Raw genomic sequence first — 26,814 nt, forward strand, 5'->3', positions numbered from 1 at the left:
GACCACCCCGGCCGCCGCTGTCGTCAGTCCCCACTGTAATTGCACCACATACCACTTTCGTCCCCTACCACGACGTCTGCGAGAAACTGATAGATTCGCAACTACAGATAGGAGGGTTGGCTGTGACGGCCCACTACGCTCCGCACTCTCGACTTTGAAGAGCAATTTCCTGACATAGAAGAGAACACGACGACGAGCACTGCAAACAGCGCCTGTGCTTTTACCTCCTGAACGGCGCAGAGGTCAGAGCTCATTGTCTTCACTGTGTGCATACGTTAAAGTGGGGATTAGGAAGTCATCTGATCCTCAAAGTTATTTTACATCCAAACGGATATTGGTTTCTTATCAATACTTTATCTATGAAGTCTCCACTGTAGCACCTAGGAATCTGTAATACGAACTGTGAAGCACCATGTATATAATGTTTCGACAGTAACTAATTTCTTACTGAAGAACTACTCGTAGTTCCGTTTTTGCTTCTCCAAGTTAAATTTTCTATCTACTACTTGTGCTATCACATACACGTTTTAGCACATTGCTCTTGTCGTTTCCGGTACTAATGTTGAACTTCGTCTTCCTGTTATTTGTTGTGACGCCTTATGTATTAGTAACGCGCAGATTCGGACATGTCCGAAAAAACAGACACCATCTATTCTCTTACGCACCCTTAATATTCATAAATGAAAGGAAATTTGTATGACTTGGCTCCTTTGGGTGTTGAAGTGATTCAACAACTCCACTTGAAAATTCCTGACCGGACCGGACTCGAACATGGATTCTGCGTTTCTCTAGAATGGTCACGTTGACCGCCGTGGCCATCAGATATGCCTCTCATTCCTAGCTGCTCCCCTCCTCTGATTTTATCGCCCCCTGTATTTTCCCCTTTTACTCGCAGCCTCACTACAAGGGGACGAACGATGTTACGCATCCGCACTGAAATAGTCGAATGCCCGCCGAGGCGTATCTGTACAAGTATGTGTGTGGTGTCTGTTCTTTCCGACATGTTCTTTTATAATGATAATATGCTGAAATGGTGTGTGCAAAACTGGTTCATGCATACGCTACGTAAGTCTATACAGATGCAAAACCTGGAGGGAAGTACCTCAGTTACGAAAAAGTGTATGCGGAATTGTAAAAAGTGGTCTGGCTCGAAATACTGCAAGAGGGCTTTGTGGTACATATATCCATACGTAGAATCCATCAAGTTAACATCTTGTGTCCTAAATGAGGCAAGAATAGCCGTAAGATTGGATTAATTACGCCTCTGGTACGGGAGTATATTTGGAATGAGATCATTCCCTTTATTGACTGGCTCTGAATCGCAAAATTCCGATGTGAAGAAGATAATTTGCCTACCAATTCTACATCAAGAGCCAAAATAATGTATGATGACTTAATACTTTTGCCACAGAAGATCACCGCAACCACCACCTTGCCAAATAAAGTTTAGTGTAGTATTTATGTGCATGGATCAACAAGTTACTTGATGTTCAAATAATAGTGCTTTAACTTCAACTATGTGTTGAGAATGATTTATCCTCAGTAATTTACCTAGACAGTTTCCACTTCCTAGTGATGAAATATTCCGAGTGTCTCTGTTTCTATTGAACAACAAAATCATTACTATTGCAAAACTGTTTATTAACTTTGTGGAGTAATAATTTTCTGAAGTGTTAATTAGACTTTCTTATAAAATGCTCCACGTAATCAGGAAAGTGAAGAGTTAAGGATTTCAAAAGAATGAGATCTAAGACAAAGGCAAAATGACTATTTAATTTTCATTCTTATTAACATTTTTGCTCAGTACTAAAAGTGATGGAAAACGGTTGTGATTTGGAGAAGCAATTACAGGTCATTACAATTTAAAGGCCTACACAGTTATTATTTACCTTGCAGATTTGTAATAGAGCTTGCATTCATATAATTTAGTTTATGTGTGTATCCTTGTTCGTTGAAGAGGTTGTCCTGAACTCGCTCAGTTGGTGGAACAATTTCTGGACGTACTCCCCCCCCCCCCCCCCATACCCCGCCCCCCTACCAAATGTTCAAATGTTGAGCCAGTTGTTCAGTAGTTCTCACAGTGAAAGTGTTTATGGTTCAAATGGCTCTGAGCACTGTGGGACTAAACATCTTAGGTCATCAGTCCCCTACTACTTAGAACTACTTAAACCTAACTAACCTAAGGACATCACTCACATCCATGCCCGAGGCAGGATTCGAACCTGCGACCGTAGCACTCCCGCGGTTCCGGACTGAGCGCCTAGAACCGCTAGACCACCGCGGCTGTCAAGTGTTTATGAAGTGCAATAAATATAAATATGTTAATATAACTAGCAACAGCTTATTCAAACCATAACGGATTAAGGGTCCCTATGTTTCACTTATGTTCTATACAGGGTGATTTTTTTCCACCGTGTACAAACTATACGGATTGATCGAGGAGAAGATACGGAACAGAAAAGGTCTAATGAACTTATGTCCGGAAATGCATGGTTTCCATGCCAGAGGCCATTTATTCAATCATACACTGTTACAGAGACTGCGGTCTAATATGCACTGTGCCAGGCAGCCAAAATTATGTGTTGAACATGATTTCCATGTTCCTCAACGCAAGCATGTAAGCGCCGTAGCATGTACTGTCTCACGTTCACATCGGCCAGGCTGCATCCGAGCAGTGTCAAAGGCAGCATGAATACGCTGCTCCTGCGTCTCCATATCCGGAAAGGGCTCTGCACAAACGATGCTTTTGAGGTGGCACCATAGCGAGAAATCGCACGGGTTGAGATCGGTGAACGAGTAGACCATGCAACTAGACCCCGTCGTCCGATCCATCGACCAGGGAAGGTACGACTGAGACGCGTCCGGACGTTAATAGCGAAGTGGGCTGGAGCACCATCATGCAGCAGCCACATAAACCGAATCATCAATGGCGCTTCTTCCAACAGGGGAGGCAAAGTGACCCGCAAGAAACGCCGATAGTTCCGGCATGCTAGGCGACATGGAAGGCGACTGGTCCCAAAGTACGGTCGCCAGTTATCCCGGCCCACACATTCCGGCTGCACCGATGCTGATGATTTTCTGTCTCCATACCATGGGGCTTCTGCGTACTATCCCACAGATGACTGTTATGAGAGCTGAAGATACCACTCCGCGTAAACGTGTGAATAGGATGGATGATACAAATTCCGGAACCATGGCTGCCTGCGCCCGGTGTGGCCGAGCGGTTCTAGGCGCTTCAGTCTGGAACGGCGTGACCGCTACGGTCGCAGGTTCGAATCCTGCCTCGGGCACGGATGTGTGTGATGTCCTTAGGTTAGTTAGGTTTAAGTAGTTCTAAGTTCTAGGGGACTAATGACCACAGCAGTTGAGTCCCATAGTTCTCAGAGCCATTTGAACCATTTTTTGAACCTAACTGCTAAGGTCATCAGTCCCTAAGCTTACACACTACTTAATCTAAATTATCCTAAGGACAAACACACACACCCATGCCCAAGGGAGGACTCGAACCTCCGCCGGGACCAGGCCCACCGTCCATGACTGCACCGCCTTTAGACCGCTCGGCTCTCTAGTACTGTGGAAGTTATTCCGTGATGTACTAACAGACGTCTATTATCCTATTCCTTCTTCTTGTTAGTGTTTGCCGTATATACCTTTTCTCGACGATCCTCTGGAGAACCTCCTTACTCCCTACCTCATCAGACCACCTAATATTGAACAGTCTTCTGTAGCAACACATCTCAAACGTTTCGATTCTCTCGTGTTCCGGCTTTCCCACCTTCCTTGTTTCACTAGCAATAAATGCTGAGCTACAAAGGAACATTCTCAGATATTTATTCCTCAAATTAAGACCTATGTTTGATACTAGTAGAATTCTCTTGGGCAGGAATACCCTTTTTGCCAGTACCACTCTGCTTTCTGTGTCCCCCTTTCTCCATCCGGCACGGATTATTTTGCTGCCTATGTAGCAGAATTCCTTACCTTCATGTACTTCTTGATCGCCAATCCTGATGTTAAGGTTCTCATTGTTCTCGTTTCTGCTACTTCTCATTACTTTCGTCTTTCTTCGATGTATTCCCAGTGCATATTCTGTACTCATTACACTGCTCGTTCCATTAAGCAAATCCCGTAATTCTCCTTCACTTTCACTGAGGATAGCAATGTCATAAGCGGATCTTATCATTGATATCCTTTCATCTTGAATTTTGATTCCACTCTTGAACCTTTCTTTTATTATAGTCATTGCCTCTTCTTTGTATAGATTGAACAGTGGCGGCGAGAGGCCAGATCCCTGTATTACATCCTTTTTATACCGAGCACTTCAGACACTCTTATAGTTTCCTCTTTGTTCTTGTATATATTACAAATTATCCGTCTTTCCCTATAGCTTACCTCTATTTTCCTCAGAATTTCTAACATCTTGCACCATTCGACACTGTGGAAAGTTTTTTGTAGGTCGACAAAATTCTATGAAAGTGTCTTAATTTTTCTTGCTTCCCTTATCAACCACAACGTCAGAAATGCTTCTCTGGTGCCTTTACTTTCCTAAAGCCAAACTGATCTTCATCTGACAGCACCTCCATTTTCTTTTCCATTCTTCTGTATACTGTTCTTGTCATGAACCTGGGTACACGAGTTGTTGCGCTAATTGTGCGATAATTTTCGCACTTGTCGTGTCTTTAGGTCTCCGAAATTGTGTTAAAGCAATTTCAGGTCTAAATTACCTGCGCTCCTCCTTTATTAAGTGGTGCTGTGCGATGAACAATCTCTTTCTTGCTTCGAAACAGACAGTGTATGTTAGTGGGAGGGAGTTTGTTGCCAAGACACTTTAAACTTTTATCTATATTGCTCATGAATAGCTGCATTACAAATACTCGCTAGATTCTGCTCTTGTTTCGAGCCCAATTTCCAAAACAGATTTCAGTTTCAAGTAAAATCATACAGCAGTTAGTTTTCTTGATTAACAGTATATTTATTGGAATCACTTTGCCTCATTAGGACGGCATCTGTTTTTCATTTGCGCAACTAGTTTTACTTTACAGCTTGAATAACACAGGGTCGGTCCCCGCTATCGTAACGACTGTTCCTAGTCCATAAATATTCTTTCTGGTGACAAAATGTTGTCTGATTAATTTCCGTTAGATCTCGATCGCGGTCAACTTTTCATTCCTGTAGTAGAAGTAACATTATCGGGGATTTACTCATGCGGTAATAACGAGAAGTGTTTTGATGTGAAGCCGTCAGCTGCTGGTGAATCGTGACAGGATAGCTAATATGGTAAGAGCGTTCCCCGCGAAAGACAAGGCCTGGTTCGAGCCCCAGTCCGGTACAATGTTTTAACCTTCTAGAACATTTCAAATTCTGCTACATAGTGAAAGATTCGTTCCGAAAATAAAAGGTACAGTTTCCGAAAGTGTGGTGGTTCAACTCGAGTCATCGCCAGGTAACAGACGCCGTTCAGAGGGAGTAGCAATTTACAGGCACGTGCCGCATACGCATTAGTCATTCAGGACTTCTTACCACCTCAAATATTCGTTTCCGTACATTGATTCTTCATTCCAAAATACAGTAGTCGGTTTAGCGCCCTATACCTTCTGAGCACTTTCGACTCCAAGTATTCGTAACACGTTGTCTATTGATTCTCACAGCAAAGTGGAAAAATCGTACAAGGGAGAGCCATTAAGACGAAATTATCGCTCTAGACATGTACCTGAAAACAAGTAAAAATTAATGACGTAACTTTACTTTTTTTGAGGTGATAATCAAAATTCTATTTCTACCTTCGTATACTCGCAGTGTTATGTCTGCGCATTACTTTGCTGGCGCAGCATGTGGAGGAGACATCCGTGAGCTGCGTGTGAACTTTCACGTTTTCCGCGGATTTCTGCGCATACCGCTACGTCTTGCATCCTGCCGTTTTTGCGTCCGGTGGCCCGTTACGTCGTTACTAGGGCAACGCGACCGTCTCCTGTCTGCAGGCTCAGGTGTGTGCATGTGTGTGTGTGTGTGCGGGCGCGCGCGCGCTCGCGCGCGTGTGTGTGTGTGTGTGTATGTGTGTGTGGGTAGGGGGGGAGGGGGGGTATTGCTGTAGCCTCCCAGATGCCGGCCTCCCACTAACTTGGCCCTAGCCACGTGCGCCGGCTTCCGCCCACCTAGTTACAAGTCATTACAGTGTTTCTCCTTGCGGTCTGTGGTCTGTGGACAGTCTACTATTAGATGTTCAAACACCAACAGAGACAAATAATTCTAGGGATGTAAGCCAATCCAAAAAGATTACACTCTCGAAACTTACCACTAACCATGACCCTTAAAGTCGGCTACTGACTTTCTTCGTGTTGCTATTCGACGTAAATGTTGTTACTTGCAGAAAGCCTGTTCCTTTGCTTCTTTCAAGGGCTAGCTGATTCCGTTTTTCCGGTTACAGAGGAAACTGTCACCAACGTATCCATGGTCTGACTACGTATCTACACCATTCGGTCTGCATTATTAAATTTTTAATATTCTTGCTTCTCGCATTCAATTCAGGCGTGACAAGCAGTTTTCTTTACTTTCGATGGTTCTATCTTCTAGTGCTTTAAACAACACCTGACCTGTAAACAAAAACAGGCACAGCGATCACTTTATAAAATTCCGTTCCTATTTCTTTTATCATTTTCTTAGATAATAGTTTCTGGATTATTCCGCATATACCCTGGTACTCGTTCGGTTTGTGATCGATATCAAGCTCAGTGCCACAAGTTATATTATAGCCAAGTTACTGAAACTGAGACACTTGCTCAATAGGTCATTTGTTTAGTGCTAGTCCTTTCGGGGCCGGCCGTTGTGTCCGAGCGGTTCTAGGCGTTTCAGTCCGGAACTGCGCTGCTGCTACGGTCGCAGGTTCGAACCCTGTCTCGGTGGTGGTGGTGGTGGTTAGTGTTTAACGTCCCGTCGACAACGAGGTCATTAGAGACGGAGCGCAAGCTCGGGTTAGGGAAGGATTGGGAAAGAAATCGGCCGTGCCCTTTCAAAGGAACCATCCTGACATTTGCCTGAAGCGATTTAGGGAAATCACGGAAAACCTAAATCAGGATGGCCGGAGACGGGATTGAACCGTCGTCCTCCCGAATGCGAGTCCAGTGTGCTAACCACTGCGCCACCTCCCTCGGTCCCTGTCTCGGACATGGATGTGTGTGTTGTGCTTAGGTTAGTTAGGTTTAAGTACTTCTAAGTCTAGGGGACTGAATACCGCAGATGTTAAGTCCCATAGTGCTCAGAGCCATTTGAACCATTTTTTATTCGTTTCGGACTCCATATTTGCCTATAGAAATCATTGTCTTGGTCCTTTGTGTAGAGCAGTTCATGTTTTGCCCGGAGCAGAGCTGTAGAAATCTCTGGAGTCATCCTCAGTTTGTTGAATAGTAGCCTGATCATCAGAAAACAGATTGTATTTATGCATGTTCTTTCATTCTAATTCCTGAGTTTCCTCTGAGTTTCCACTTTCTAGTTACATCATTTAAAAAGCAAGGGAAATTTGCTGTTTGTAATATTATCTTTGTGCCATGATATCAGCTTTTTGTGACATCCATGGAGAGGTGCTTTTACTAACACACAAATGCATACACGCTTTTTCTGAGTATTTGAGAATAAGTATCTCACGGTCGCCGGCGGCGGCTCGTAACGGAATAATGATGATTCATTCAGTTTGAATTCTAGAATGGCAGCAGGTAAACCGGTGCGGATTAGGGCAGCGTGATCCCGACCGTTGTTAGTCAAAAAAAGGGTTTAAATGGTTCTAAGCACGATGGGACTTAACATCTGAGGTCATCAGTCCCCTAGACCTAGAACTACTTAAACCTAACTAACCTAAGGACATCACACACATCCATGCCCGAGGCAGGATTCGAACCTACGATCATAACAGCAGCGTGGTTTCAGACTGAAGCGCCTAGAACCGCTCCGCCATAGCTGCCGGCCATTGTTAGTCGAGCAGCGGTCATGTACCAAATAGTTTTATCTTGTGACTTCGGTTTTATATATTTGATGGACTACAATGGCCGTGAGAGCAGTTGTTTTTATTTTTTATGTCTGTGACGATGATTTTATATCAGCTGGTCTGCCTCATGTATCGTTATATCCAAATGGTTTATAAATGTTAAGCTACAATCAGATCCGATGGTGGCACCTTTAGTGTGTTGAAAGCGGTCATCAAGTAAATAGTATTTAAGCGATCTTGGCCTTTGGATTATTTCTACAACAGAGTGATCGCCCCACAACACACTATGTGTTCACTACAAAAGAAAAGGTAATGCAACAGACCTCAAAAGCAAAGCTACTGTGATGTGGTCGCCGTCGCTACAGGAACAGATCAGATAGTGTCGTTCTGCCGCAAAGCCACTGCGTTCAATAACACCACAAACGAGGCGCATATCGGACACCACTTCATCAGTAAACTTATCCGCACTGCTGTGTATCATTACTAACGTGTGCGCGTAACCAGTTATGCAGTGCCGCCGGGACTTACGAATCATCGTCGAATCCTGAGCCACTAAGAACTTCTTTCAAGGGGTTAAGAATGTGATAATCCGAAGGCGCCAGATCAAGGGAATAAGTGGGTTGGTGCGAGCAGACCAATTTCAGGCGTCCCGGCACATTTCAATCAGCCTTTCTCTCATTTCTGATGTCTAATGTTTTGGAACCAACCTTGCAAATACATTCTTGAACACCACTACCTCATGAACAATATGGTGTGCTGATCAGACACTAATGTTCATAGTTGTTGCAATGTCACTCAACGTAACACGCCAGTTTTCCTGTGTCAACTGATCAACTCTCGCCATGATGTTCTCCATGACCGCACAAACTGAGCGTCCTGGGCGTGGAGAATCTTCTACACTTGTTACACATCATTTGGGCTTACCTGCCCCTCGTACACTCTTGTTTGACTTAAACAACTTTCACCATATTGCACTGCCGTCTGACGGTGATTCTGTGGATTGGTTTCAACCCTTCAGCTAAAAGAAATCTAATGACAGTCCGTCGCCCACGTTGGTGCAAACCTGCAAGGTTGCCGCCATCAGGTTTCAACGGTTCCCAGAATCCCGTTCTCGCGGCAGGCGTGCCAGCCCCATCTGATGACCTACAACACCACCAAATAACAAAGAAGCACAAACTTTGTTGAAGTTTCGTAGCCGGCCGGTGTGGCCGAGCGGTTCTAGATGCTTCAGTCTGGAACCGCGCGACCGCTACGGTCGCAGGTTCGAATCCTGCCTCGGGCATGGATGTGTGCGGTGTGGTGTAGCTTAGTTAGGTTTAAGTAGTTCTAAGTTCTAGGGGACTGATGACCTCAGATATTAAGTCCCATAGTGCTCGAAGCCATCTTTGAAGTTTCGAATTTTTATAAAACTTTTCTGGTTGTTTATTGAGTAGATCTTATGTTTTGCCGTGGTTGGTTCTCACAAGGGTCTTAACAATTTTGACGGAATATGGTCTACTGCAGGGGCTTTGTTTCGACTTACGTCTCTCTTATCATCTTCCTCTGCTTCCTGTTTCATTTCTATAATATTGCCTTCAAATTCGTTTTCCTCATACGGGCCTTCTATATATTCTTTTCACCTTTCAGCTTGCCCTTCTTTAATTAGTACTGAATTGTAATCTAAGTTTTTAGTAGTCACACATCTGTTACCCTTTTCTCCAAGGTTTTTTAAATTTTCCTATAGGCGGCATCTATGTTTCTCGTCGTCATACATGATTCAACAGCTTTGCATTTATCCTCTCGTTACTCCTGCTTCGTCCATTTGCAGTTACTCCCAGTCACAATTTTTAGACGTTCGTATTCCGTTCCTCTGCCTCATTTGCTGCCTTGTTTGTAATTTGTCCTTTTGGCGATTAAATTAATGTCTTGTGTGTTATCCAAGGATTTCTAGAGGCTTTTGATAATAACTTATATTATGATTACGTCTTTGTCTTATAAATAATTTTTGTGAAAAATTCTGATAATGAAATAATGAGTACCTACCCAGAAAGATGCAGCCGCAAGGGATCATATTTGGTGCGTAAAAAAACAGTTCCAGTGTTTGTTTTTAAACGATACCATAAGTCTTAGATAACTTCCCCCATCGTCAGGGGCTTACTGTCGCAACTGACGGTGCACTGATGTTATGCTAATATTCTATGTGTAAAAGTCTTCAGAACTGCGTCGTGGTGAGGAATACTTTGCCTCCGGCAGACATTTAGGTGATCAGCCGGCTACCTCTTTGAGTGATATAAAACATCATACAACCGGCACATAAGCAGCCTGAGCTCCAGCGTGCAGAGGCAAACGCCACTAAGTGACTGTCTTTAATACCGGAATAAAATGATTCCTTCCAGCAATCTGTTTATCTGGTTATAAACCATCTTTGTTCCTCAGCTTTCCATGAATTACTACCAACTCTGGCAGTGGTTATCTAGCGGGTAGAACACTAGACTTCAGCTTTGAACATCCCAGGTTCAGTCCCAGTTAGGTGTGGGGACTTCCCTTCGTTCCATTCCTTCCAGGATTGCACCAGATCCATTCACAGTAACATTCTATCAAACTGAGTACCGGAGATTTTGGCGTGGAGTAAAAGGCGGCTGGGGCGATACCACCCTCCCCCTCCTAGTGCCGGCAAACGAATCGCTGCACTGTACCTGCAGTAAGACAAGAAATCTGTTCGCGGGTTGAGGTGTCGTAGCTCTTATATTTCATTCTCAACATAAACCCTGCATTGTTTTCACTAGAGATTTATAGTTTCCACAGTTTACGTTATAGTGAGTTCTAGGTGTTATACCTCGCATTACGTGTAAGAATTTTTGTATCATCTGTGGCATTATGTGAACCTATTGTACAAGATGTAGACCGGCTTAGACGTAACGGAGGACCTGAGGGCCCTAATCTTATCAGGATAAATAAATCAATGAATAAATAAAACTAAGTAAATATTGTAACATTTTCGTACATTTCAAATCGGTATCAGAGAAGACCAACAGAAGGAAAGTCACTAGTACTGGATCAACGAGAACTTCTGAAGGGACGATCCAGAGTACTTTTCATAGAAGAATGGGAGCCAAAGATTCCAGACAGGAGACTCTCGCATGTGTACCGTCACCATAGACCAAGGAATTTACACATGTTACCGTAGGTTATGTAGATGTCTTAGATGGAGGAATATTAGTGGAGCATTGGAGCTCCTTGGAAAGAAAACGACTCTGCATAATCGTCTGTAGAGTCTCAATATCGAGTGTCCGCTTCCACATACCACGAAGGATATAGCCGAAGTCCTGTTTGCAGCTGTTGCTTCCATCAACAGAACCCAAACATGTCGGTGCATGAGACGAGACGAGGAAGAAGAAGACAGAAACTCTGTTTCTTCCCGTTTCCGGGACAGTTCTCAGTCAAAACTGCGAGGCTAATCGGAAAATCCAACATAAATACCGTCTTCGAACTACCGCCGAACACGAAAGAGTGGCTTGGCTCTACGGAAGCGTACCGAGAACACACAGCATCGCCTGCGCATGTGACTGGCAAACGCAGCGCTGTTTTTCGAAACGCTGCGAGGAGCACATCAGGCGTGTGCGACTTAGGACAGACAGAGAAATCAGCGACAGCGGGAGATAGCAACAAGGTAGCCGACAATGATTTACAGAACATCAAGGTGCTTTGCAAGCAACCGGCTATTGGGCCAGTGTCATCAAGGAGACGGATTCACAACAATCTTGTCGACAGAGACGAAGGATACCAATTACGTGCGGAATGGAACACGGAGTTAGCGGGAGTAGGACGAGAGACAGATCGGCACGGTTCAACTCCCAAGACGCGGCCGGAACGCCCACACAGAGATGCGGAGTACCCGCTACCGTCACCACTGCAGACCCAACGCCTCCCCTTCCACCGGCCGGACCGTACACAGCCGCCCGTAGCCTCTCCATTAGTGTAAATATTTACGCCAGGAAAGTCTACATTCACACTTGAATGACGTTCTAAAACCATCCAGGGACTTTTCCAACACCGTCTTTTTAATTTTCATTCGATCTTTGTATTTAGCCAGATATCAACAACTTTGCTTCAATTACACAGGGACTTCGGAAAGGAAAAGCACCTGTCATCCCGCAGTAAGACCATTGCACAACAAGAGTGTCGTTTTGTCAGAAGAGAATACGTGTTCTGGATTTCCTGCTGACACAGTTCTGCTGCGGTGCTGTTAATAGGTAGATCAGTGTCCTAGCGAAATGACTCGATAGCTGGAAACGTACTTTAAAGTGGAAGTATGTGGGGAAGAACTCTTCTTGTGGACGAAACGTCTAAAATGCACACAGATTCATCGTGAAAGTCAGGTGGTATATATGCCAAATGCAGTGTGGCGTCCAACCATAGTCAAATGGTGCGAACAATGTGACCAAAGTCGTCTAGACGTCGGTGATGCTTTTCAGGACGTCCAGACCTTGCACCGTACAATCTGTATGTTTACGGCAACCAGAAAGAATACTTGAGGAAGGTGGGGCGGGGGTTGATCTTCCAACGATGAGGACGGTGACACAGCCGTTCTCGAATGCTTCATGACCAAGGAGTCCCGAAACTGAACAGTTACTAGAATTTTACGATCTTTGTTTACAAAAACTTGCTGACTATGTTGATAAATAGTGTTACTGCGTCGGTTTGAAGTGTAGTGCACTATGGGACTTAACATCTCAGGTCATCAGTCACCTAGACTTAGAACCACTTAAACCTAACTAACCTAAAGACATCACACATACCCATGCCCGAGGCAGGATTCGAACCTGCGACCATAGCAGCAGCGCAGTTCCGGACTGAAGCGCCTAGAACCGCTAGACCACAGCGGCCGGCGAAGTGTAGCGCAGTAGTCAACAAAAGTTACTTGGATTGCCACAATAAAATGTGACTTCCTGTTCGAAGTTCCCTCGTATAACGAATAGCAGCTGTTTTTAAATGTAAATAAATGCAAGGTACTGTCCATAACAAAGAGAAAAATCTGACAGTATCCTATTACAAAATTTGGGATGGACACCCTGAAGCACGACATCGCTGAAACATTTAGGAGTAATGCGAAGAAGCGGTAGAAAATGGGATGAAAACGTAAAACGAGTAGTAAGGTACTTCAAAAGGAATCTTTGGAAGGAAGGCGGCGTTAGTCTCATGAAACCTTGTTGGATAAATTTAGACAACCTGTACGTGGCGAATATTACGTGATAATTCTGCTGCTCCCTTCATATAAACGGCGCAGAGACCCCGAGGGTAAGATAAGCGATATTAGGACACGTGCATGGAACACGACAAAAAATGTCTAATGGTGGAGCGGAAGCACCGAACAGTAACTTGCGAAGTTCATTCTAACACAGAAAAGACTCACCGCGAAGGAATTATCTGAATGGGGCTGAAATCGGTAGATGTGATATATATATATATATATATATATATATATATATATATATATATATATATATATATATATATATATATATATATATATATATATATAGCAAATAAATGATTACAATTTCATAAAAATTGGATGATTTATTCAAGAGCTTCACAAATTGAGCAAGTCAATAACTCGTTGGTTCACCACGCGTATCGATGCGAGGGATATCGTACCAAATTCTTTCCGATTGGCGGGTTACATCGTGAAAATCCCGAGCTGGTTGGAGGGCTCTGCCCGTAATGCTGGAAACGTTGTCGGCTGAGGAGGGATCCGGTGATCTTGCTGGCCAAGGTAGGTTGTGGCAAGTACGAAGGCAAGCCGTAGAAACCCTCGCCCCGTGCGCGCGAGCATTATCTTGCCTAAATGTAAGCCTAGGATGGCTTCCCATGAAGGGCAAAAAAACGGGGCGTAGAATGTCGTCGACGTACTGCTGGTTGTCGGACCATATGTCGGGCGACAGTCAGATGGCTATTAAACCGCTGTCCGGGGCGTCTCTAGACACGTCTTTGCTGGTAATCATCGCTCAAGACATTTCTCAGTTATACTCCAGTCAGGCCGGCAAAACGTGTCTGGGGACGCCTTCGACACCAATGGGATACCAATCTGACTGTCGCCCGCCGTATGGCTTGAGAACCAAAAGTGATCGCCCGTGGTGCTTTTCACAGAATGATATTTTACGCCCTGTTTCGTTACCCTTCATGGGAAGCCATCCATTTCAACAGGATAATGCCAGCCCCTATACGGCGAGAATTCTGCTGCTTGTCTTCGTGATTGCCAAACCCTACGTTGGCCAGCAAGGTCGCCAGATCTCTCCCCAATTGAGAATATTTGGATCCTTATGGGCACCCATGAACCATGGACCTTGCCGTTGGTGGGGAGGCTTGCGTGCCTCAGCGATACAGATAGCCGTACCGTAGGTGCAACCACAACGGAGGGGTATCTGTTGAGAGGCTAGACAAACGTGTGGTTCCTGAAGAGGGGCAGCAGCCTTTTCAGTAGTTGCAGGGGCAACAGTCTGGATGATTGACTGATCTGGCCTTGTAACACTAACCAAAACGGCCTTGCTGTGCTGGTACTGCGAACGGCTGAAAGCAAGGGGAAACTACGGCCGTAATTTTTCCCGAGGGCATGCAGCTTTACTGTATGATTAAATGATGATGGCGTCCTCTTGGGTAAAATATTCCGGAGGTAAAATAGTCCCCCATTCGGATCTCCGGGCGGGGACTACTCAAGAGGATGTCGTTATCAGGAGAAAGAAAACTGGCGTTCTACGGATCGGAGCGTGGAATGTCAGATCCCTTAATCGGGCAGGTAGGTTAGAAAATCTAAAAAGGGAAATGGATAGGTTAAAGTTAGATATAGTGGGAATTAGTGAAGTTCGGTGGCAGGAGGAACAAGACTTCTGGTCAGGTGACTACAGGGTTATAAACACAAAATCAAATAGGGGTAATGCAGGAGTAGGTTTAATGATGAATAGGAAATTAGGAATGCGGGTAAGCTACTACAAACAGTATAGTGAACGCATTATTGTGGCCAAGTTAGATACGAAGCCCACACCTACTACAGTAGTGCAAGTTTATATGCCAACTAGCTCTGCAGATGAGGAAGAAATTGAAGAAATGTATGCTCAGATAAAAGAAATTATTCAGATAGTGAAGGGAGATGAAAATTTAATAGTCATGGGTGACTGGAATTCGGTAGTAGGAAAAGGGAGAGAAGGAAACGTAGTAGGTGAATATGGACTGGGGCAAAGAAATGAAAGAGGAACCCGCCTGGTAGAATTTTGCACAGAGCACAACTTAATCATAGGTAACACTTGGTTCAAGAATCATAAAAGAAGGCTGTATACATGGAAGAAGCCTGGAGATACTAAAAGGTATCAGATAGATTCTTTAATGGTAAGACAGAGATTTAGGAACCAGGTTTTAAATTGTAAGACATTTCCAGGGGCAGATGTGGACTCTGACTACAATCTATTGGTTATGACCTGTAGATTAAAACTGAAGAAACTGCAAAAAGGCGGGAATTTAAGGAGATGGGACATGGATAAACTAAAAGAACCAGAGGTTGTACAGAGTTTCAGGGAGACCATAAGGGAGCAATTGACGGGAATGGGGGAAAGAAATACGGTAGAAGAAGAATGGGTAGCTTTGAGGGATGAAGTAGTGAAGGCAGCAGAGGATCATGTAGGTAAAAAGACGAGGGCTAGCAGAAATCCTTGGGTAACAGAAGAAATATTGAATTTAATTGATGAAAGGAGAAAATATAAAAATGCAGTAAATGAAGCAGGCAAAAACGAATACAGACGTCTCAAAAATGAGATCGGCAGGAAGTGCAAAATGGCTAAGCAGGGATGGCTAGAGGACAAATGTAAGGATGTAGAGGCTTATCTCACTAGGGGTAAGATGGATACTGCCTACAGGAAAATTAAAGAGACCTTTGGAGAAAAGAGAACCACTTGTATGAACATCAAGAGCTCAGATGGAAACCCAATTCTAAGCAAAAGAGGGAAAGCAGAAAGGTGGAAGGAGTATATAGAGGGTCTATACAAGGGTGATGTACTTGAGGACAATATTATGGAAATGGAAGAGGATGTAGATGAAGATGAAATGGAAGATATGATACTGCGTGAAGAGTTTGACAGAGCACTGAAAGACCTGAGTCGAAACAAGACCCCCGGAGTAGACAACATTCCACTGGAACTACTGACGGCCTTGGGAGAGCCAGTCCTGACAAAACTCTTCCATCTGGTGAGCAAGATGTATGAGACAGATGTCATACTCTCAGACTTCAACAAGAATTCCAATCCCAAAGAAAGCAGGTGTTGACAGATGTGAAATTTATCAAATTATCAGTTTAATAAGTCACAGCTGTAAAATACTAACGCGAATTCTTTACAGACGATTGGAAAAACTAGTAGAAGCCGACCTCGGGGAAGATCAGTTTGGATTCCGTAGAAATGCTGGAACGCGTGAGGCAATACAGACCCTACGACTTATCTTAGAAGCTAGATTAAGGAAGGGCAAACCTACGTTTCTAGCATTTGTAGACTTAGAGAAAGCTTTTGACAATGTTGACTGGAATACTCTCTTTCAAATTCTGAATGTGGCAGGGGTAAAATATAAGGAGCGAAAGGCTATTTACAATTTGTACAGAAACCAGATGGCAGTTATAAGAGTCGAGGGACATGAAAGGGAAGCAGTGGTTGGGAAGGGAGTGAGACAGGGTTGTAGTCTCTCCCCGATGTTATTCAATCTGTATATTGAGCAAGCAGTAAAGGAAACAAAAGAAAAATTTGGAGTAGGTATTAAAATCCATGGAGAAGAAATAAAAACTTTGAGGTTCGCCGATGACATCGTAATTCTGTCAGAGACAGCAAAGGACTTGGAAGAGTAGTTGAATGCAATGGATAGTGTCTTGAAAGGAGGATATAAGATGAACATCAACAAAAGCAAAACGAGGATAATGGAATGTAGTCGAATTACGTCAGGTGATGCTGAGGGAATTAGATTAGGAAATGAGACACTTAAAGTAGTAAAGGAGTTTTCCTATTTGGGGAGCAAAATAACTGATGATGGACGAAGTAGAGAGGATATAAAATGTAGACTGGCAATGGCAAGGAAAGCGTTTTTGAAGAAGAGAAATTAGTTTACATCGAGTATAGACTTAAGTATCAGGAACTAATTTCTGAAAGTATTTGTATGGAGTGTAGCCATGTATGGAAGTGAAACATGGACGATAAATAGTTTGGACAAGAAGAGAATAGAAGCTTTCGACATGTGGTGCTACAGAAGAATGCTGAAGATTAGATGGGTAGATCACATAACTAATGAGGAAGTATTGAATAGGATTGGGGAGAAGAGAAGTTTGTGGCACAACTTGACCAGAAGAAGGTATCGGTTGGTAGGACATGTTCTGAGGCATCAAGGGATCACCAATTTAGTATTGTAGGGCAGCGTAGAGGGTAAAAATCGTAGAGGGAGACCAAGAGATGACTACACTAAGCAGATTCAGAAGGATGTGGGTTGCAGTGGGTTCTGGGAGATGAAGAAGCTGGCACAGGATAGAGTAGCATGGAGAGCTGCATCAAACCAGTCTCAGGACTGAAGGCCACAACAACAACATGGGCACGGCTCTACAAGCAGCTCGGGATTCTGACGATATAATGCTCCAATTGGACATAATTTGATACGATATCCATAAGGAGGACATCCAACAACTCAGTCAGTCAATGTCAAGCCGAATAACTGCCTGCATGAGGGCCATAGGTGGACCAAGCGTTATTGACCTGCCCACTTTGTGAAGCTCTTTCTCTTGAATAAATCATCAATTTTTTCTGAATTTGAAATCATTTCTTTGTATGCACATGTACATCGCATCACTTTTCCCATTTGAATAATTCCTTCGTGGTGTGTCTTTTTTTTCTTAGAGTGTATATATGTATATGTAGCTGTAAGCTCAGCATCAGTGGACATTGATCCTCAAGACACCTGTAGGTATCGGCTACCACTGTTGTGACATTTACAATGATCATTTGATAATCAGTACTTTGTCTGCTACTAATTTAAAGCTTGGGTGAATCCAATATATCGCGGAAGAGAGCACGTAAGTCCTAAAGGGAGTTGTAAAACCGAACGCTTTCCATTTTTCCATCGAGATAGGTGTAATCATCATGTATCGCTTTCCTTGTATGGGTAGTCTCCATGAAGAGGTAACAATAGCACGAAAATCCCTCGTACTCAATGTGTTTTTATCCTGTAATATTTTGCCACACTTACGAAAGAGTTATGTAACTGAATTTGTGTCATACAGATCTACTACTCCGGTACAAAAATACGCCTTGCTCTACTAAAAAGAACTAAGTTTATGCCTCTATCTCTGTTATTAATGATGTTGTAGAACAGTTGATCTTCTTGTTTCATGTGCCCCTGGTCATTATTTCTCTGAAAAACAGATTACATATATCTTTAACAAATTGAAGTAAGTTGTTTAGGTGAAAGCGTAGGAAATAACACGGACGTTCGAAGACGTACCTTTCAGTTTCAAGTAGCGCGTGATTTTTGTTCTACGTGTGACTGTAAGCATGGGAACTAGTATAGAAAGTCATTGCTGAAAGGCGCGTTGCTTGTTATTGACATCATTCAGTCTACTGGCGTTCGGAAGAGAAGTGTGACATTACAGGCGATGAAGACGATAGCAAAAAAAAGTGTTAAGTCAGTGGTGTGCAACTCACCGAGGCAGAGACTCGTTGCCTAGGGGACGGAAACTCGGATATCTGCCCCAAGTAAGAAGAAACAAAGTACAATACGGGTACCATTGATACCATACGTGGATCTACTATGCAAGAACTTGTGAAATGCTATTAGAAACACAAGGAGGTACTGAATCTACAAAAATTTCACACTTTATAACACTCGAACCTGGACTCCGAGGTTAACAAATAAAAATGTTTTCTGTCAATCTTGATTGCACCGGCACACAATGTTATTACCGATTTCGGTATATTGTTACCCTGTTCAGATCGCTGTCAATGTTACCGAACGGAATAGTGAGTCACAATACATCTCTATTGGCATAGTACGTCAAAATTAACTCATGACAAACATCTTTCAGAATTTTTTTTTTCCTAGGCTTTCAGAGTTAAAGGTGAAAATTAAAAAAATGATGAAGTTTAAAGGCAAAAACCTAGTTGCTAAGAGTATGTTCTAGATTTTGCATTTTTCTAAGGAATAAACTTCCTAAATGAATATGTTAGTGCTTAACTTAGAAGAAATGTAGATTCACATAGGGAACACCATGAATAAATTCCAATAACGCCAGTCCCTGCACCAAAGGTTGATCCGCCTCAGGTCTTGACGTATTTTACTATAATTTCCTGTTATTGCGGATTTTCTGTACACAACTTTACTGTCCCTGGTCAACCTCTGACGTTACTCACAAGAATGCTAACAGTTATGCATACCAACATACCGTTTTCCATCGTTTTATTTTAAGAAATCATACATAAAACCACGCATTTTTGAAACATCGTGAGTACGGCGAAAACTAGAAATAGTTCTTCTTTCGTTGGACGCTAGATACAGTTCAAAAACATCTATTTAGGATACATTAGGTTCAATGGCTATTTTCAGTTGTTTGATATAATTATTTTCGTTTGTTATGCTGTCCGAGTGTGGAAGGTGGTAAACGCAGCATGTATGCGAGGTATGAATCTTGAAATTTGTTATAATGTGTGGTGAATGAACGTATGAATCATGGAGCAGAAAGTTAGATCAACTAAAGATAGTGTACTATCGGTGTTTTGGCTGCCTTCCAACAGCTGCACAGGTAACTGAAGATATCGCAAAAATAACTGATATCGGAAAATTAACGTTATTTGTCATACCTGCCAGCTGACAATGATAGTTTTGCTCACCTCTGGTGGGAGGGACGTTGCCGAACGAAACTTTTAAAAGCCTGACAGTGCTCCACTTGGAATAAAACTAGTGTGTTCAGTATTATTCCGTATCTCTCTCTATCGGTCTGTCTTTGTATGGCGTTGACATACGCCAGCGCTACCCATAAGATTTCAGTTGGTCTTGTCGGATAACACAAAAGTAGATGGATGTTATATATAGAAAAAGTTGTGAGTTATTGTGATAAATCCTAATTCTTTGCTATCTATAATGAGACATTTCTTGTGCCTGTTACCACGGTGTACGCCTTTTGAGCTACCACCACACTGACTGTCTCCGTGATTTAGAGGTTTGTGTTGTTAGTTGCTTAGCGCGATGGTCCTGGCTTCGACGCCTGTAGAATATCTTACTCATTTATATTGTGCGTAGGCCTATAACAGGATGTATCCAGCGTAGTATTAAACACTAAACCCCTGATTCTTTAAAGAAACTAATTCCCATGTGCAAAACATCTTCAAACGTCTGATTACTTTAAAAACGAGTTGACGTTTTAAGTATTTAAAGTTAAGCATGTATCCTGGCGACTCCTCACATCACTGATAGGTGAAGGCTAGATTAAAGGCAAACTGAATTTTCCCCGCTGTCTCTCGGTTTTCAGGGATGCGCTTTACCCTCTTGAGCGCCAGGCCCGACACCTACGCTAGTGGAACCAACAGAAAAGCTGATCAACATAACAATCGACAATCTTGTCATCCATACCACCGAAATCGTAGCACATTTAAATACTTGCAGCGAGCATGGGTACCACATATAGTAACCAACTCATCCGTATGTCTCGGTATGTCTCACAAGGAGAGGCCACGACGTTTGGAACGCCGATTTACTTCAAACTTCGTACACTTGTAGTACTCCGTTAGGACAACTAAATGTGTAAGCAGTCGCGCGTACTTCTCAAGCGTTACTGAGAAAATCGCAAAATAATTTCGATCGTCAAATATATACCTGTGCGTGGCCGGTTTTGCCATTAAGCGGCGGCGGCCCAGTGATTATCGTTCAAGCCCCGTAATCGCTGGATCGAGTCCCGTTCGTCAGTCTTTTTTTTATTTCTAACACGCTCATTTTCTTTACTATTTATATTACAATTGACATAATGGGAAAAATATGTGTAATCGGATGAACATTTATTAAATTTACAATGTTAGTTGACAGTCTACAATTTTTTCTTATCACAAATAATATAATATTCATAACTATCGACTAGTAACCGACCAAACGCATAAAGTGATACTGAAAATGTTTGCTTGTCTGTGTCTTCAAAATTGTTAGTATTTAATCGAAAAAGAACGAGAAATTGCTTCTCTTGAAGACACTATTAAAATACACTCGATAGTGCATGATCAATTATCAGCGCCGATATTTGAGGAAATGCTGCGTTATGCATGGTTTGCTTCCAAATTATCGGCTGAAAGAGAGGTTTTTGAAAATGTTAACGAGGTTTGTTTTCCCACGGAAAACCTCAGAAGACCTTGCGTATGCGGAAACAGCACTTCTTTAATGTAGCTGGTGCCGTTTAACTTTGTTTTCTATGTTTTTTTACGAAAAATGCCATCCTGCCATTGTACTCGTAATGTCGATAGCGACGATTAATTGTACACCTTTCGAAAGCCGTCTGTACCGGTCAAAACTTGGAGGTTATAAGTAGTTTCGGGCTCCTTCCAGGTATAAGGGATTTCTCAAATCACGGACAAGCATACATTTTCAGTATCACTTTATGAGTTTGGTCGTTTACTAGTCGATAGTTATGAATATCATATTATTTGCGATAATAAAAATTTGTAGACTGCCAAATAACACTGTAAATTTAATAAAAGTTCATCCGATTACACGTATTTTTCCCATTACATCAAAGAAGACGACTGTGTTAAACATAAAAAAACTGACGAACGGTACTCGATCCAGCGATTGCGGGGCTTTAACGATACCCACTCGGCTGCCACAGCTTCCTGGTAAAAACGGCCACGCACAGACAGGTATATATTTGACGACCGAAATTATCTTGCGATTTTCTCGATAACGCTTGAGAAGTACGCGCTACTGCTTTCACATTTTGTTGTCCTAACGGAGTACTACGAGTGTACGAAGTTTGAAGTAAATCCGCGTTCCAAACGTCGTGACCTCCCCTTGTCAGTATGTCCCATAACACAGCATTTTTTTGTCCTGTCAGCTCCATCATTGACTGCCTGTTTCTCCTGTATACATGGTCAGTGATCACTATGACAAACATTAATCCCGCTTAGTATTGTCAATAGCGGGCCCACGCGGATAGGGAAAAAATTGTGGATGTGGTTTTTAGGAGGTTACCCACAACCCGATAGGTGAATACTGGACTGGTACCCAAGTTCTGCCTCAGTAACATGTTTCGCTCATTTTGAGATGAATAACACTAGGAGCAGACAGTTGGGGCACTCTGTGGTTGGGGTACACACATTCCGTCCCAGATGATTACCGGGGTGGCGTCAGGAAGGACCCCTTAAACTAAACCTGCAAAATCCCTTAATGACCATGCCAACCCCGTGCCGATGAGAGACGAAGGTAGAAGATTTCTGAAGGAGTACTGTTGATAGTTCAGGTTCCCTGTCCGACTGATCTTTTCTGTTCGTGCTTCTATGGAAAAAACACGGATTTTTTTCAAAAGGATGCTTAGAGACAACGCGTATAGAGGAGCCGTGAGTAAGGGACAGTTTACTTGGGAGGAATAAATACGCCAAGAAGCAGCATTTAGTATAGCCAATTCTTTCAATAGGTGTTGGTATGCTGGTCTTGAACTTACACCGCAATGAATCTTTATACACGCTTTTTCACCCTAAAAACTTTCTCCCGATTTGAGTGTTACCCCAAAATATGGTACCGTGTAACCTGATAGAGTAAAAGTAGGCAAGTATCGCTTATTTTATATTGATATCTCCACTGTCACACATTCGACGAAAATCCGATGTAGTTTCGCAGTTGAAATTTGTTGCTGCTAAATCTCCCTTAAAACTGTCTTAAAACCATGGTCAGATGTTGGTCATCTCCGTTAAAACTATGATGAAATGTTGGTCGCCCTAAGCACAAGGTATTACTACTGCGAGGACTTTATTTTTTTGTTTTCAACCTCCGATCTAGCGCGGAATGGAAACCACAGCGAAAATTAAAAATCTATTGTAATTTACAAATTAAGGCTTCCGTCAGAGTTGCAAATAATATTTTTATTAATGACTGGTTTCTAACTTCCGTTCATTCTCAAACCATCATTAAAAAAATGTCCAAGTGTGTGTGAAATCTTATGGGACTTAACTGCTAAAGTCATCAGTCCCTAAGCTTACATACTACTTAACCTAAATTATCCTAAGGACAAACACACACACACCCATGCCCGAGGGAGGACTCGAACCTCCGCCGGGACCAGCCGCACAGTCCGTGACTGCAGCGCTCAAGACCGCTCGGCTAATCCCGCGTGGCCTATGAATAGAAGTTGCAATGTTATAAACAAAACATCACATATAACATTTTCAAACATATGCTCGCACAGTTTACATTAGTGCAATAAATTTTTTTGTGACGTAACTGCATTTGCAGTGCTTCACTGTACAGAATACATTTGGTTTACATCAGCTCAGTATAACAATAATGTTACTTGACTATATTGCGTTTCTGTTGATGGATTCAAAATTCGATACGCGTCTTTAGTTATTCAGATACAGTGGTCTGATCTAAAAACAAATGTATCATGCGCAGTGAAACATTACAAATGCACGTATATCACAAAACCTTTATTGCATTGCTGTAATCTCTGCACACAAAATGTTTCTCATGTTGTGTTTCATGTTTTGTTAGTGACATTGTATCTTCTAGAATAGGTAATGATTTGATAATGAACGAAAAGTTCGAAACTAGTCACTCATAAAAATATTATTTGCAAATCTGTCAGAAACCTTAATTCATAAATTTCAGATATATTGAGTTGCTCATCCTGATACCAACACAATATTGGAATTACGTAAAAATGATTTTATTTGTAACAATTTAGCTACACCTTCCACATACTTCTCTATATAGTCGCTGCTCCAACTTAGAGATAAGTCGTAGCGTGGTAGCAACTTTCCAACACCCTCGACATAGAAGGCAGTCGCCTGAGATATCTGCCAATTCCCTACGCTGGACTGCAGCTCGTTGTCCGTGCCAAAATGCTGCCCTCATTGCCAGCGATTCATGAGAGGGAAGAAATGACAGAAGAAGCGAAGTGAGTGATCGAACACCTCCTACCGAAACAGCTGCAGCTGTGTCGCCTGATGAACAAAGTAAGAGCCTACGGAATATCAGACCAGCTGTGTGGCTGGATTGACGACTTTTTAGCAAACAGCATGTTGTTCTCAATGGAGAAACATCTACAGACGTTAAAGTAACCTCTGGCGTGCCACAGGGGAGTGCTATGGGGTGATTGATTTTCATAATACATATAAATGACCTAGTAGATAGTGTCGGAAGTTCCATGCGGCTTTTCGCGGATGATGCTGTAGTATACAGAGAAGTTGCAGCATTAGAAAATTGCAGCGCAATGCAGGAAAGTCTGCAGTGGATAGGCACTTGGTGCAGGAAGTGGCAACTGACCCTTAACATAGACAAATGTAATGTATTGTGAATACATAGAAAGAAGGATCCTTTATTGTACGATTATATGATAGCGAAACAAACACTGGTAGCAGTTACTTCTGTAAAATATCTGGGAGTATGCGTGCGGGACTATTTGAAGTGGAATGATCATATAATATTAATTGTTGGTAAGGCGCGTGTCAGGATGGGATTCATTGGGAGAGTCCATCGACAAAGGAGGTGACTTACAAAACACTCGTTCGACCTATACTTGAGTATTGCTCATCAGTGTGGTGTCCGTACCAGGTCGGGTTGACAGAGGAGATAGAGAAGATCCAAAGAAGAGCGGGGCGTTTCGTCACAGGGTTAGTTGGTAAGCGTGATGTTTAACAAACTCAAGTGGCAGACTCTGCAAGTGAGGCACTCTGCATCGCGGTGTAGCTTGCTGTCCAGGTTTCGAGAGGGTGCGTTTCTGGGTGAGGCGTCGAATATATTGCTTCCGCCTACTTACAGCTCCCGAGGAGATCACGAATGTGAAATTAGAGAGATTCGAGCGCGCACGTAGGCTTTCCGGCAGTCGTTCTTCCCGCGAACCATACGCGATTGGAACAGGAAAGGGAGGTAATGACAGTGGCACGTAAAGTGCCCTCTGCCACACACCATTAAGTGGCTTGCGGAGTATAAATGTAGATGGAGTGTATTTGTTGGACCTGCAGTGTGCGGCCGCGAATTGTCACAGAGAAGGAAACGCACGACAATTACGTTATCTAGGGTAAACGAAATGAGGAGCAGCCCCTCAACAGGCACTTCGCACTTGAGGGAGTCACTATTGTTGTAGGTATTCTTAGGTGCGGACTGTGCCTTCAGAACTGAAAAGTGCGATTTGGCGGTCATACTAGAGACACTCCGAAACATATACGTGCAGAACTTCGCCGTATTGTCACTGTGGTTTTAATTTAGCGACCGCTTGGACTTTGAAAAAGAAAAACAAAAATCTTCCTCTTGTACTGTGTGGAATAATCATGCCAATAGATGAAGCACGACTCACCCCTGTTCGTCCTATTGGAGACATTGTTAGGTGTGGACCGTACCTTCAGAACTGAAAAGTGCGATTTGGCGGAATAGACTGGCATACTAGAGACACTCCGAAACAGATATGTGCAAAACTTCGCCGTATTTTCACTGTGCTTTTAATATCGCGCCCGCTTGGACTTTGAAAAAGAAAAACAAAAAAATCTTCCTCTTGTACTGTGTGGAATAATCATGGCAATGACTGAAGCACGACTCACCCCTGTCCGTCCTGTTGGAGGCGGCGACAATTGCAGATGGAACAGCAGCCTCGACATTGCCGGTGGTGTTAGAGTCTGGCGTGGTGGAAGATCGGTCGACGGCGGTCGCGAAGACGTCGTCGCCGGGGTCGGCGAACACGTCGTCGACTATCGTGATATCGGGGGCGGCGTTGGCGTCAGGGGTGTTGGAGTCGACGGCAAACGTGGGGAACAGCGCTGTGGCAGCTCTGCCGTGTTGGAGCACCACCACCACCACCACTACAACAGCTGCCAGCAGCGGCAGCGGCGGCGGCGGCGTGCAGAAGGCGCGCTGGACCATGGCGGGCGCTGGCGCGGGCGGCTGACTCGCGGCTGTGCGTGGCGGCCGGAGACAGCGGCCGGCACCGGCGGCCGGCGCACCGTTAGCGGACCCGCCGCTTGCGAAAACCCGCCTCCCGCCGCAGCCGCGTCCCGGCCACATCCGCTAGCCTCGAAAAACCCATGGAACTGGTTCTCGTCGCGTAAACACGCCCGTTTACTATATTCCCCCTACGTCTAGGCGCTCACTCTGCGTCGAAATTGTAGCCTTCTCTGGAGCCTTAAAAACACTGAGGAGCTAAAGAAACTGGTACATCTGCCTAATATCGTGAAGGGCCCCCACGAGCACCCTGAAGTGCCGCAACACGACGTGGCAAGGACTCGACTAATGACTGAAGAACTGCTGGAGGGAATTGACACCATGAATCCTGCAGGGCTTTCCATAAATTAGTAGGAGTACGAGGGGGTGCAGACCTCTTCTGAACAGCACGTTGCAAGGCATCCCAGATATGCTCAATAATGAAACTTCCTGGCAGATTAAAACTGTGTGCCGGACCGAGACTCGAAGTAGGGACTTGTGCCTTTCGCGGGCAAGTGCTCTACTAACTGAGCTACCCAAGCAAGACTTATGCCCCGTCCTCACAGATTTACTTCTGCCAGTACCTCGCCTCCTACCTTCCAAACTTTACAGAAGCTCTCCTGCGAACCTTGCAGAACTAGCACTCCTGAAAGAAAGTATATTGCGGAGACATGGCTTAGCTGGAG

General features: G+C 43.5%; 1 protein-coding gene across 3 annotated transcripts in view; it reads right to left on the minus strand.

Annotated features, from left to right (window-relative positions):
• The window catches only part of LOC126334936 (uncharacterized), a 194,971-nt gene extending 168,873 nt beyond the window's left edge, over positions 1 to 26,098 (minus strand). For all 3 annotated transcript variants that reach the window (XR_007564790.1, XM_049997677.1, XM_049997678.1), the window contains exon 1: positions 25,753 to 26,098. Coding sequence is in view for 2 of the 3 variants with exons in the window: in XM_049997677.1 (XP_049853634.1) it covers positions 25,753 to 26,071 (319 nt within the window). In the remaining variant the exon portion in view is untranslated. The remainder of the gene's footprint in view (positions 1 to 25,752) is intronic.
• Between the last annotated feature and the right edge of the window lie 716 nt (positions 26,099 to 26,814).

Source organism: Schistocerca gregaria, chromosome 2, assembly GCF_023897955.1.
Source record: "Schistocerca gregaria isolate iqSchGreg1 chromosome 2, iqSchGreg1.2, whole genome shotgun sequence".
NCBI classification, from domain to species: domain Eukaryota; kingdom Metazoa; phylum Arthropoda; class Insecta; order Orthoptera; family Acrididae; genus Schistocerca; species Schistocerca gregaria.